The sequence below is a fragment of the Mus caroli genome, unplaced genomic scaffold (genome assembly GCF_978045245.1).
Source record: "Mus caroli unplaced genomic scaffold, Mus_caroli_1 scaffold_12, whole genome shotgun sequence".
NCBI lineage: Eukaryota > Metazoa > Chordata > Mammalia > Rodentia > Muridae > Mus > Mus caroli.
The window spans coordinates 83,782,050-83,794,121 of NW_028227267.1; the positions used below are offsets into that span (position 1 = coordinate 83,782,050).

The following is a 12,072-nucleotide window of genomic DNA, read 5'->3' on the forward strand; positions in this document are numbered from 1 at the left end:
CATTCTACTTTCTGTCTCTATGGTCTTGAGTATTGGAATATCTCTTAGACATGTTATAGTAGTAGTATTTGTTCTTTTGTGTCCAGCTTATTCTGAGTAAGATAATAGCTATATTGGAGGATGTCAGAGTTTCCCTCTTTTTATTAGCTCAGTAGTATTCCATTGTTTATGAACACTACATTTTGTTTGTTCATCTGTCAGTGGGCATTAGTGTTGCTCCTATCTTTTGCTCACTATGGCTAAAGCTGCTGTGAATGTGGGTGCACAAATAGTAGCTCCTTTTAGTTTTTTGGCATGCATACTTGTAGAATTGCTAGATTTTATGGTAGTTTTGTTTTATTCGTTTAATAAGGTTCTGACTTCTACAGTGGTTATTTTTTCATAGTATCTATTCTGTGTGTGTGTGTGTGTGTGTCTGTGTATGTGTGTGTGAAATAGGACTACTCCTCATTTCCATGTGCATTATCCATGGCACAGTGATGCTGAGTGTCTTGTTGTGAGGTTGATATTCTCTACTGAATCCTCCATGCTATGCTATGCTTTCTGCATCGTACACCCAGGCTGGATTTACCTCTTCCCTTAGGAATAGCGATCCTATGCTATGTAGGGCTGGGTTGTTTATATACTGGCCAGGTCACTCATTGTGTGTAAAGGGAGCTTAGGTCTGGCTTTTGTACCTTCAGCAGTGCAAGAAATAGGAGTCCGAGTTGTTTTTAAATTTTCATGTTAACAAAAAATGTTAATTTATGTTAGCTTTTAAAGGACGTTTACGTGCAAACTGAATTGATTTATAGCTGTTTACATAATCCTTTCCTTGTAACTGAATCGAAACTGAGCTCAGGGCCCTGGATAATCATGTGCGTGTGCCTTGCTTCTTGTTTTTAAATGAAAGAGGTTGATAACGTGCATGTAGATTGTGAAGATGCGGCATCCCTGTCCCAGTTTATTCTCCTTTGCTCATTAGGCTGACATTAAGTTGCCTTTGTGCTTATTATTCACTCTGTAGCTTACATGAAATGTATGCGCGTTTACAGAATGCAGGAACTCTGGAATGTGTTAAACAGTACAGTACATGGTGAATTTTTAAAAATACTTTGTGACTCTTTTACATTGTATTTTCATCATAACATCTGTAATATTAATTAGCACAAGGTTCAAGTTCGGAAGGTATGTTTAATACTTGACAGATGCATGTTAACACCGTCAGTGGGAAGGGTAGCAGAGGGAATGCTGTTGGGCTGCCTTTGGCCCTATGGAAGGGCGTCAGAATGGGAGGAAGTGCTTTGTGGTTTTTCTGATTCTCATTAGCCAAGCTTAAAAACCCCGAAACTCATAGAGTTTGGAAGCTTTCCTCTATTAAATACTCACGAGAGGCTCAGCAGGGAAAGGTGTTTGCTCAGACCTCATGACTTGAGTTTGATTCCTGGGATCCACATGGGCGTGGGGAGAATTGACTCATGCAAGTTGTCCTCTTCCCTTTACACACTTGTGCTTGTTGTGTGTTAGTGTCTTCGTGTACATACACATATGCATGCAAAGTACAACGAAACTTTTATAGTTCTTCATAGTATGAATGAGTGTAAGATAATTTGAAAAATGTTATTGTGTGACTTTACATATTATAAACCATAGGATTCTAGTATTCCAAGTACCAGAAATCACCCTTATCAGTAATAGCTTTTTTCTAGTAAGTATTATCTCTAAAAATGTTATTTTTGTAGAGAAATTTCAGATATTATTCGTCTATTGGTTATGTGCTTCAAAGTAAAATTGTTCTTGTCAGAGCATTTTTTTTTATGAATTGACGTTATTTGAGGAGGTCTGCTTTCTCCAAAGAGCACCAGCTTGAAAAATATTTCTAAAAATTAAACTTGAATGTATTTTGGTCAGGAGAGATGAGGAAAGAACTTTCCCAGCTTACAGAAATGAAGAATAAAGTATTTTTTGTCTTGTAGTTAGAAATGCTTTAAAGGAGGCTGTTGTGTCTCAAGATTCTACTGTAAGCTCTGCACTTCTGGTATGCGGGGCTAGTGTGTCTATATGTGTGCTTTATGCTTTATGACTGATTTTGTTTTTAAACAGAGCTTATTAAAGCATAATAGAAGCAATATTGGAGCTGAAGGTGGCCCACCTCCTTTTCTACCTTTTGGACAGGTAAGGACTTTGCTCCTGGCAGGTGGACTCAGTCAAGAAAGAGTGTTCTTCGTTGTGCTTACGCTGAGTATGGCTTTGTGACAACCTAGTTACTCAGATGCCGTAGAGTTATATTAGACATGAAGGTCAAGGAACTTAATAACATTGCCCTTATCCCAGAGATTGAAGCAATGAAGAATTATGTATGTAGAACAAATTACTGCTAAGATAAGTTAATGGAAAACTGCTAAGATAAGTAAATGACAATTTTAAAAGTAAAGAGATGAAAAAATATATGCCAGAATTTTCCCCCAAATTTTGTTCGTCAGCTTAGCCTCCATTCAATTGTTCATCTTAGACACCTAATTTTGTTTTATATTGATGTTTTCAACTATAGCAGCTTGGATTATTCTTCTACAAAAATAAGTATTTACATGTGTAGTCCTTAATTTTTAACCCTTAGTCTTAGTTTTTCTATTACTGTAACAAAACACTGTGACCAAGGCAACATTTAAAAGGAATTATTTAATAGAGGCTTAACGTTTCAGAGAGTGCAAGACTGTCATGTCAGGAAACAGTGGCAGGCAGACAATCGTGATGCTGGCCAGTAGCTGAGTGATTACATGTTTATCTGGTGGGGCGGAAGAGAAAGGGGGAGGGGGAAGGGGAGAGGGAGGAAGGGAGGGAGAGAGAGAGGGAGAGAGGGAGAGGGAGAGGGAGGGGAGAGGGAGGAAGGGAGGGAGAGAGGGAGAGGGAGAGGGAGAGGGAGAGGGAGAGGGAGGGAGGGAGGGAGGGAGGGAGGGAGGGAGGGAGGGAGGGAGAAAGCTAACTGGGAATAGCCTGGGCTTTAGAAATCTGATGCTCAGTGACACAGGCCCTCCACCAACCTCACACCTCCTAATCTTTCCCAAACATTTCCACCCGCTGGGGTCTGGGCATTCAGACATGGTGGCATGGGAGCAGTTCTCATTCCCACCACCACATGTTTCCTACTGTAAAGGAGACTGGAGGAAGGGCTGAGCTGCCTCTGTCTTGTTTTCCTTTCTGTACTTAACTTGGACTTGTCTCCTCCCGGAGTCTCCTGCCCTTCTCTTGCTTCACCCTAGATGAGGCTGAGAGCACTCCCTGTGGCCTTGGCTTTGCCTTGTTGGTCAGCACTACAGTTTTAAACTGTTTTTACTCTGTACCTTTCTTACAGAATGCTGGCTAAAGTGAAGGCAAATTGGGACATAAAAATTTGAAATTGAAACCCAACATTTTATTTTGTATGTTATTTGAATTTTGTTTGGAACTTTGGTACTAAAAAGACACCTAGTTGATATGAAGGTATGGTATAGGACCAGTTGATTGGCATCTTTAAAATAATTGTTATGAGCTATACTTAGAGTCATTTCTGCATCATGGGTATGTCCCCTCTCCTCTTTTAAAGATAAAGGTAGATAGAAAGTCCAGTGTTGTGGCCCATGCTAGTAACATTCTGTTTGTAATAAAAGATCCCAGAGTGAAAATATTATAGTAATCTAAACTTGAAAATCATAACTGACATACTTGTACAATTTTACTTTTTCCTGAGACATCTGTAAACTCTTTTCTTAAATTGCTTAAGATATAAAAATGACTTTTTTCTAGAGACAGTTAGTGATTCAGTTACTGAACAGCATTGAAATGTGTATTATTATAAATGGAGGACTAGTATAACGGAAGAGTTCGTCTCAGTGATGGTGTTTACTGTTCTTCACTGTGACGTGCTTGTGCGGCATGCTGCAGTAGTTGGTAGGCTACAATCATCATGCTAGCCCTCTTGCATTGCTATAAATGGCATGTTTATCTTGGAGGAAAAATGCTGTATTTGTGTAACACACTTGATTTCCTCTTCTCCCTTTCATATAGGTAATGAGCTGAGAAGAAACCTGTCACTTTAGAGGGCTTAAACTAGTATGGAGTCGAGAATTCAGGGATTGTTGTCAAATAGAGACACCTGTTTTAAATTATGATATTAAAAGCATAAACCTTAAATAAAACAACAATGAAACTTTGCATCTTAATTGGGCTTGTTTTAGTCTTTGACTTACAAGTTCCAACACATTTTGTTACATGTTATTAAGTGTACTGCCTAACTTACCTGGTCTTAATTAATGTAGATAGCTTGAAATCTACAACAGTTTTTAAGTTATTACCCTAGAATGAAACTTGGGTCTTGCATTCCAGTTTATTTTGTAAATGTATGGCCTCATTTAGGTGATGTATGCATGTATGTGTGTATGTATGTATGTATGTACATACACAGATACAATCTTTAACTTAGATTTATTTAAAGTAACATTGTAATCAGCTTCATAGTTTTTGTGCGTGTGTGGTTTTTTTTATCTGTTTTAAGTCTGTTGGGTAGAGTGGTATTTTTGTCTTTACCAATGATAAGAAATACGAATATTTCTTTCAAGGAAATAGTTCTTATGAAGAATTGTATTTCTTGGAATTTATCTTGTAATTACTGAGGGAGATGAATTTATTTTTTCAGAAGTGTGCATCTAACGTCCAAGTGGATAGCAGAGAGCTTGATCGAAGAAAGACATTACAAGTTTCCCTGCCTGCCAAGCCTGCAAATGATAATGATGAATTTGAAAAGCAAAGAACTGCTGCCATTGCAGAGGTTGCAAAGAGCAAAGAAGTAAGACGAGGGTTTTCGCAAACTTCTCCTGTTGCATTCTCTGTAATTCCCTTGGTCATCACTGCTGCTCACGTAACCAATCCCCAGAGTGCTCACACTCCTCTCTCTACAGATTGGACAAGCAGAGGAAGCCAGTTTCTCCGGGCATCCCAAGGCACCTTGGCAGTCTCATAAATATTTCTGTTGGCATGTAATCCACCCAGCACCCCTCCTTTCGTTTCTTTCTCAGTGAAATAACTACACACATTTTCCTTTTGCATCATAGCAGAGGGTTTCCTGTTATTAGTTGAGCTCGTTACTACTTTCTAAGATAATCTCCCTCTGTAATGCTTGCTTCTGAATAGGGAGATCTTGGGGAATGAGTTCTGAGTTGGGATCAATTAGTGCATCAGAATTATGTCTTGCTAGCTTATTTTTTATATTAAATAGATTTCAGCAAACATGTTACTCGTAGGATTATATGTGGCTGTATGATACATGTATGTGCACACACATGCGCTCCATCTTAGACCATAGTTGGCCAAGCTGGTTTTAATTTCTTGTTTACTTGGACTAGGTTTTTTTCCTTTGTTGATTGATTTTTTTTTTTTAGTTTGATATGAATTTTTTTTGTGAGTTTCTTGGATAGAATTTTTATTCATTAAAATTGCAATAGTTTCCTGTGCTCAGAGTACAATGAAGGTTTGTGAGTATCACTCTCTACTTAACTTGAAAGCTTCTCTAGGAAACTTGGCATTTGCTTGTCCCTCCTCCTGTCTTCCTATGTCCAGTTCAGAGTAGGATCAAAACCAAACCCTCTGGACCAGGGGGCCCAGAGCAGGTCATGCTGACAGTGCTAAGCTGATGTGCCTTTGTGCCCTGTGGGCCTCAGCTGTCAAGTGAGGTACTGTGGGGGTTGTAATCGGTCATATCAAACCTGCACAGCCTCCCCTACATCCTGCTCAGATTAGGACACCCCATTGTGACAGTTATCACAAGTATTGGTGTTCTTCAGTATGCTTTTCATTCTAAGGCACTTAAGACCATCAAATTAAGTATATTTTTATGTCGTTTATATGAAATATATTCATTTCTCCCAAAATATTATCTGATGTTTTAGATTCTAAAATTTAGAAGAGGATGTTTAGTATAACCTGTTCCAAGGATTCATGTGCATCTTAAGCTGTCTTCCTAAGGTTTGATTTGCTGTAGTTACAAATGTCTATATAATGTTGTATCAGATTTAAATAACATATTCAAGTACTGAAAATGTTGTTCATTAATGTATGTCTAGTATTAATTTCTCATTTTTTACATTCTACTTTACATTTTTATCTAGTTCAACATAATTTCTCAATGTTGAATAAATTAAGATGCTTTTTATTATAATATTTGTTAATATATAATGTATAATAAAATCATTTATAATGTGCTTTTCTTATTTAAAATATATTTCAACAATTATTGTTAATAAAAAAATCAATTTTAACTTGCTTTTAATTTTACCAAAGGTATCAGACAGAAAAATATTATGCAATAAGATTTCTCTTTTGATGAGTCAGCTATGGGATGCCTTTCAGCAATGATCTTGTATCTTCCCAAGTCAGTGGTCTTCATGTTCTATTTTTTCAAAATTATTTTAAAAAGAGATGATTAATGAGATTAAATCAAGTTTCAAGTTTATTCAGATACATCAGCAAAATAATGACATATATGATGAATGTAAACAAGGAATTAATAAATGAGTTATACTCTTTGTTCATGTTGTGTTTAATTTCTAAGATTATATAATGATCCACAACAGACATGATACGCTTTAATTGACTATTGGGTCAGTTTAGAACTTTGTTTAGACTAACCTCGAGCTGTAGATGGTTCTAGGGCTCAGATCCAAGATGCATTCAAATATTTCACTGGAGTAATTTAGACAACTAATCTTTATGATGTCTTTATATCATCTCATTTTCATCTGCATTGATGCACATATAGATTGGTTTTGGTGACTTAATTAAAATCTAGTAATTTTCTTTTTGCCCTGCCTGGACTTGTAAAAAGAAAATATTATGGGTTATAGATGTTTATGCTCTACTTTTGGTGTCTGTTATTTTATTTTTTACTTGTGAAAACTAATTAAGCTTTAAATGATGAACTTTTCTGGTTTTTAAAGTAATATCTTTGTTTATATGACTATTTAAAAATACTATTTACTTATGTCTGTTTTATTTTTCCCTTATCTAGACCAAGACATTTGGAGGAGGTGGAGGTGGTGCCAGAAGTAATCTCAATATTGGTGCTGCTGGTCACCGAAATAGGGAGGTTTTACAGAAGGAAAAGGCTTCCAAGTCAGAGAGCAAAAATGAGGGTGTCTATAGAGAGTTGGTAAGTGTAACGGGGAACGGGGCAGCCACAAAAGGAACAGGATATGTTCTGAATAGCTCCTTCTTCTCTTAGTTTTTTTTTTTGTTGTTTGTTTGTTTTGTTTTGTTTTTTGTTTTTTTAAAATTTCTTCTTTGTATTTTTGTTCAGGTGCAATATAAATTACATTTTTTTCCTGCTGTGGATGGGGAAGTGTAATTATTTGTTTTGTTCGTTTGGTTTTACTATAAAATGTATGAGGTCATGTTTTCTTTGCCGTATTATTTTCTTAAGAGCTTATTCTAATAAAGCATAAGCTTTTCTTTTTCTTGTTTTGGATTTTCAGTGACATTTACTATAACTCAGATTCTTCCTTGACTGTCAGTGTGGGAAAACAGTAAGTCAGAATGTTGTGTCAGTGTGACAGTTTCGCTATAGCTATGAATGAAACTTTGAGTAAAAGACAGTTAAAATGGATAGCTGGGGGCTGGAGAGATGGCTCAGCCGTTAAAGGCTAGGCTCACAACCAAAATGGATAGCTGGCTTTATGTAAGTCCTCAGCATAGCTGTTTCTTTGTTCCTTTCAGGTTGATGAGAAAGCCCTGAAACACATAACGGAAATGGGCTTCAGTAAGGAGGCCTCGAGGCAAGCGCTGATGGACAATGCCAACAACTTAGAAGCAGCACTGAATGTCCTTCTGAACAGCAGTAAACAGAAGCCTGCCGTGGGCCCTCCTCCTCGAGGTATAGTTCATGAGCCAGCAAGCTACGGGCAGGACCAGGGCCGAGGTTTACACTTTGAGGGCTGTAGCATTAGGTAACACTGGTTCTTAGAAGCTGCAGGCTTGGAGACATACAGGTCATGCAGGCTGCTTCTCATCTCTGTGTAGACTGTGTCTAGTAGTGACTTTTTAATCAGAGTTGTTAGAGGTTAGAGAGAGACCAGGATGCACGCTAACTTGTTTTAATGGTTATGTCTAGATCTGTGCCATTTTTATTAAAGACTTACCACTCTCTGAACTTCCTAAAATTAACCAAACAGTATCTTTTACTTGGATAAAGTGGTATTATTTGAGAAATAGATTGAGAAATATCCCTGTCATAACATAAATAACCATACATATGTATTTTAGTATGTAGACTGATATTCTAAAATTTCTGTGACTGTGTAAGATGCCTTTAAGTTACAGCAGTGTTGACAGTGTTTTACTATGCACAGATATAATTATGCTAAGTTTGATAAGTCAACCTTATTGTTTTGTAGAAAGAAAATACATTTTAAGGTAAAATCTTTAAATTAAAAAGAAGTGGTATGTGTTTATTTCAAGTCTAAGTTCTATGTTCATTTGACAAATATTCGATAGACCATATAGAGTAGTAAGAGGACTTCTTAATAGCTTTATTTAAAGCATTTTTATTGTTAAAGAGATTCACTGAAGCCGGTGAGAAGAAATATCTGTATGTTAGCTACAAGGTTGCTGATTGTGTTTTAGTGATCTCTTTTGCTTTTTACACGCTATGTATGTATGTATGTGTGCTTTTCAACCTAAGGAAGAGGGAAAGGCAGGGGTCGAGGACGATCAGAAGACGAGGAAGACCTGGGAACTGCAAGACCGTCAGCACCAAGCACGTTATTTGATTTCTTGGAGTCTAAAATGGGAACTCTGAATGTGGAAGGTAGGCTAACTTGAAAACAACATTAAAAATATATCAGTTTCTTTTTAAAACAACCACCTTATTCACAGTAGTACAAAATTATTTCTATTCTGGATGGTTGTTTAGACCTTTTATAGTGAATTTCATGTCGCCAAAACATAGGAGAAAGTTTTAATGTTACATTCTAAGAACAAATGCCAGCTGACTTTGCTTTTAATTGTATGTTGAGTAATATTACCAAAGTACTCCACCCAACTCTTACTACATTGGAAAGTTAGATGTACAAACAGATAGTTGTGTTGGAAAATTTATTGTAGCATGATCTCATATTGCTTACATCATTTCTGAAATTGGTCTGTCTGTTTTCCTCACATGTACCTAAGTGTATGAATCTGTTACTGGGAGAATATCCTTTCCCAACTGTTTCCCATGATGTACTGTAATGCATAACATAAATACTGAAAGGGCCAATAAGTGTGCTAAATATGTATCTTTTTACAAGTGTACAATATGAGAAATATTTTCAAATATTGTCTTTAAAATATTAAAGATTAAAATCATGTTATCTTTCAGATTTGCTTTTTAATTCAGCCAAATAAATTTAGAAGCAAAATGCTTTTATTTTTAAATTTCTTTTTATGGATATTTTCTTTATTTACATTTCAAATGTTATTTTCTTTCTTGTTTCCACCCAATCCTGGAAATCCCCTATCCCATCTCCCCTACCCCTGCTTCTATGAGGGTGTTTCTCCACCCACCCACCCACCCACCCAGTCCCGCCTTCCCGCCGTAGCATTCCCCTATACTGGGGCATCAAGCCTTCAGAGGACCAAGGGCCTCTTTTCCCATTGATGCCCAATGAAGCCATCCTCTGCTACATATCCAGCTGGAGCCATGGGTCCCTCCAAGTATACTCTTTTGTTGCAAACGCTTTTAATACAAAATTGGTCTATATTTCATGAAAACTGGGGTTTATCATTGGATTTTACATTATATATATAAATTTTATATACACAAACTATATATGCAAATATATACTTACTTTTACATATAGTAAAAGAGTTTAGATGTATAGATTTTATATATATTATAATATATAAATTATAGAAAAGGCATTTTGAAAATATTTGAAAAAAATGAGTGTTTGATATAGACAGTTTGTAGAGGATAACACAGGAGAGCAGTGTTTACTGATAGAAGACTGGCACCTTTGTTTCTATTACTGTGTATCAAATGGCTGGACAGTCTGCAGCCAAGGGTCCCGTTGAGTTTGTGAGTTGAGCTGGTGTCGGTGTTCCTCTCACAGGCTCCTGGGCTGTAGGCTGTGAAGTCAGTTCCTCACGTGTGCCGGACTGGTGTGCTTTGTAGTGGTTGTTTTAGTTTTGCTTCTTACTGCCGGGGCTGCTGTCAGCTCCTGCAAACAGTCTTCATGTTGCCACGTGGACAGTGTAAAGATGCTTCCACAGGGTCAGCAGGGGAGTCTGCTGCATCTTCCTGTCTCACTGTTTCCTGACGGACTTCTCAGGATCCTAAGCCTTGCATCCCCAAGGGCCCAGTCATACCTCTTGATCGTTTCATCTCTGACTCCTGTATTTGCATCCTAAGGTGTCTCCCAAATCATGACTTTGATTTCATATTTCTTTTTAGTGGGATTGAGGGTATAATCTGTGATTTGGCATATGGGAGTGAAATATTATTGTAATTTATAACTATGCCAGATCATATCTAATTATCATATTATGATATTTTGTGCTAAGCCCTCTTATTTCGTGCATTTATATTAAATAAATGATAACATTCACTAAGTAAATAGTTAAATCCTCTTAATATGCATTTCTAAGCTCCAAAGTTGAATTATTGTTTTGTCTCATAAATGGCAGTACGTTTTCAAACATATTTGGAATCTGTAATGATGTTTAGACCTTTATTTGAAAACTTTATTGTCAGAATGAGGCCAACTAGCTGTGTGAATGGGTTAGGCAGTGCTTTAGTCAGGCTGACACGGAGTCGCTGCTGATTTCCTGTGTCGTGGTTAGTACTGTCTGAGCAGACATTGCTTCCATCAACTGCAGCCTGCTGTCCCAGGCTCTAATGATATGGACACCATAGAGGAGAGATCTGTGTTTCCACACATAAGTATAGAAACCTGTACAATAAATGAATATACTCATAGACAGACGTCATTGGGCTTATAGATTTTCTCTGTTCTCTTGGCCGTGAGTTCATGGATACAGTGAAGACCATAGGATTGCTTGATTTGTGGTTGTTTTCAAGTGTATTTTTTTTAACGTAATGTTTTGTTATTCTTTTGTTAATATACTTTACTAAGCGACAACATTCTTAACTGAAATGGAGTTTATAGGAAAGAGCAGTTGAGACCAGTATCTGATTTTACAATTTCATTGTTTCCTTTTAATTGGAGTGAAAGCCAAGATTATATTACTTGGATTATATTCTAATATGATATCTTCACTGATGATAGATGTTAAACATTTTTCTATGGAACATCTAGGAAGCTTTTCAGGATAATCTTCACAATGTATAATGGATAGATAAACTTCTGAAGATTGTTATGATTCCATGATTTGGTTTAGGTTTATATCAGCATTGGTATTTGGGTCTTTATAGAGGTGTATAGACTTAGAGCTTCAAGAAGTGTTTGTAACTAGGAGGCAGAGCTCAGTGATCAGCACTTGCTGCTCAGTAAGCCTGAGGCCCTGAGTTCAATTTTCAATAATATACAAACTTGCACATATCTCACACACACACACACACACACACACACACACACACACACACACACACACACGCGCGCGCGCATGTGCATATACATGTACATATAACATACTTCACGGCCATGTACACATGCACTTATGTGCATGTCAAACATATATGCACATGCATGCATACACACACGAAAAGTTCTCATATTATCCTTGAATACCAGAGTTTTCCTTAGCACCTGTGTTTTGATTCTGTTCACGTCAAGCTGTCTCAGGATCTTGTTTAGTTTTTGGATTCCCAAAAGTCAATTGGCTTAGCCAGTGTCTTCATTTACTTTCTAGAGCTGTGATAGACACCATGGACACAAGCAGCTTGGGAAGAAAGGGTCTGTTTACAGTGTATCATGAAAGGAACTCACCGTAGGAACCTGTAGACAGGAATTGAAGCAGAACCGTGGAGGAATGCTGTTCCCTGCCTTGCTCCCCATGGCTTGCTCAGCCTGCTTTCTTCTATAGGATCCCCTGCACAGGGCTGGCAGCATCCACATATTGGGCCCT

The 12,072-nt window shown here is 37.3% G+C and overlaps 1 protein-coding gene across 5 annotated transcripts in view; it reads left to right on the top strand.

Annotated features, from left to right (window-relative positions):
• Tdrd3 (tudor domain containing 3) overlaps positions 1-12,072 on the top strand; it is a 130,368-nt gene that overhangs the window by 63,515 nt on the left and 54,781 nt on the right. For all 5 annotated transcript variants that reach the window (XM_021181871.3, XM_085828807.1, XM_085828808.1 and 2 more), the window contains 5 exons: positions 2,083-2,154; positions 4,652-4,801; positions 7,019-7,159; positions 7,723-7,879; positions 8,687-8,812. In XM_021181871.3, the coding sequence (XP_021037530.1) occupies positions 2,083-2,154; positions 4,652-4,801; positions 7,019-7,159; positions 7,723-7,879; positions 8,687-8,812 (646 nt within the window). The remainder of the gene's footprint in view (positions 1-2,082; positions 2,155-4,651; positions 4,802-7,018; positions 7,160-7,722; positions 7,880-8,686; positions 8,813-12,072) is intronic.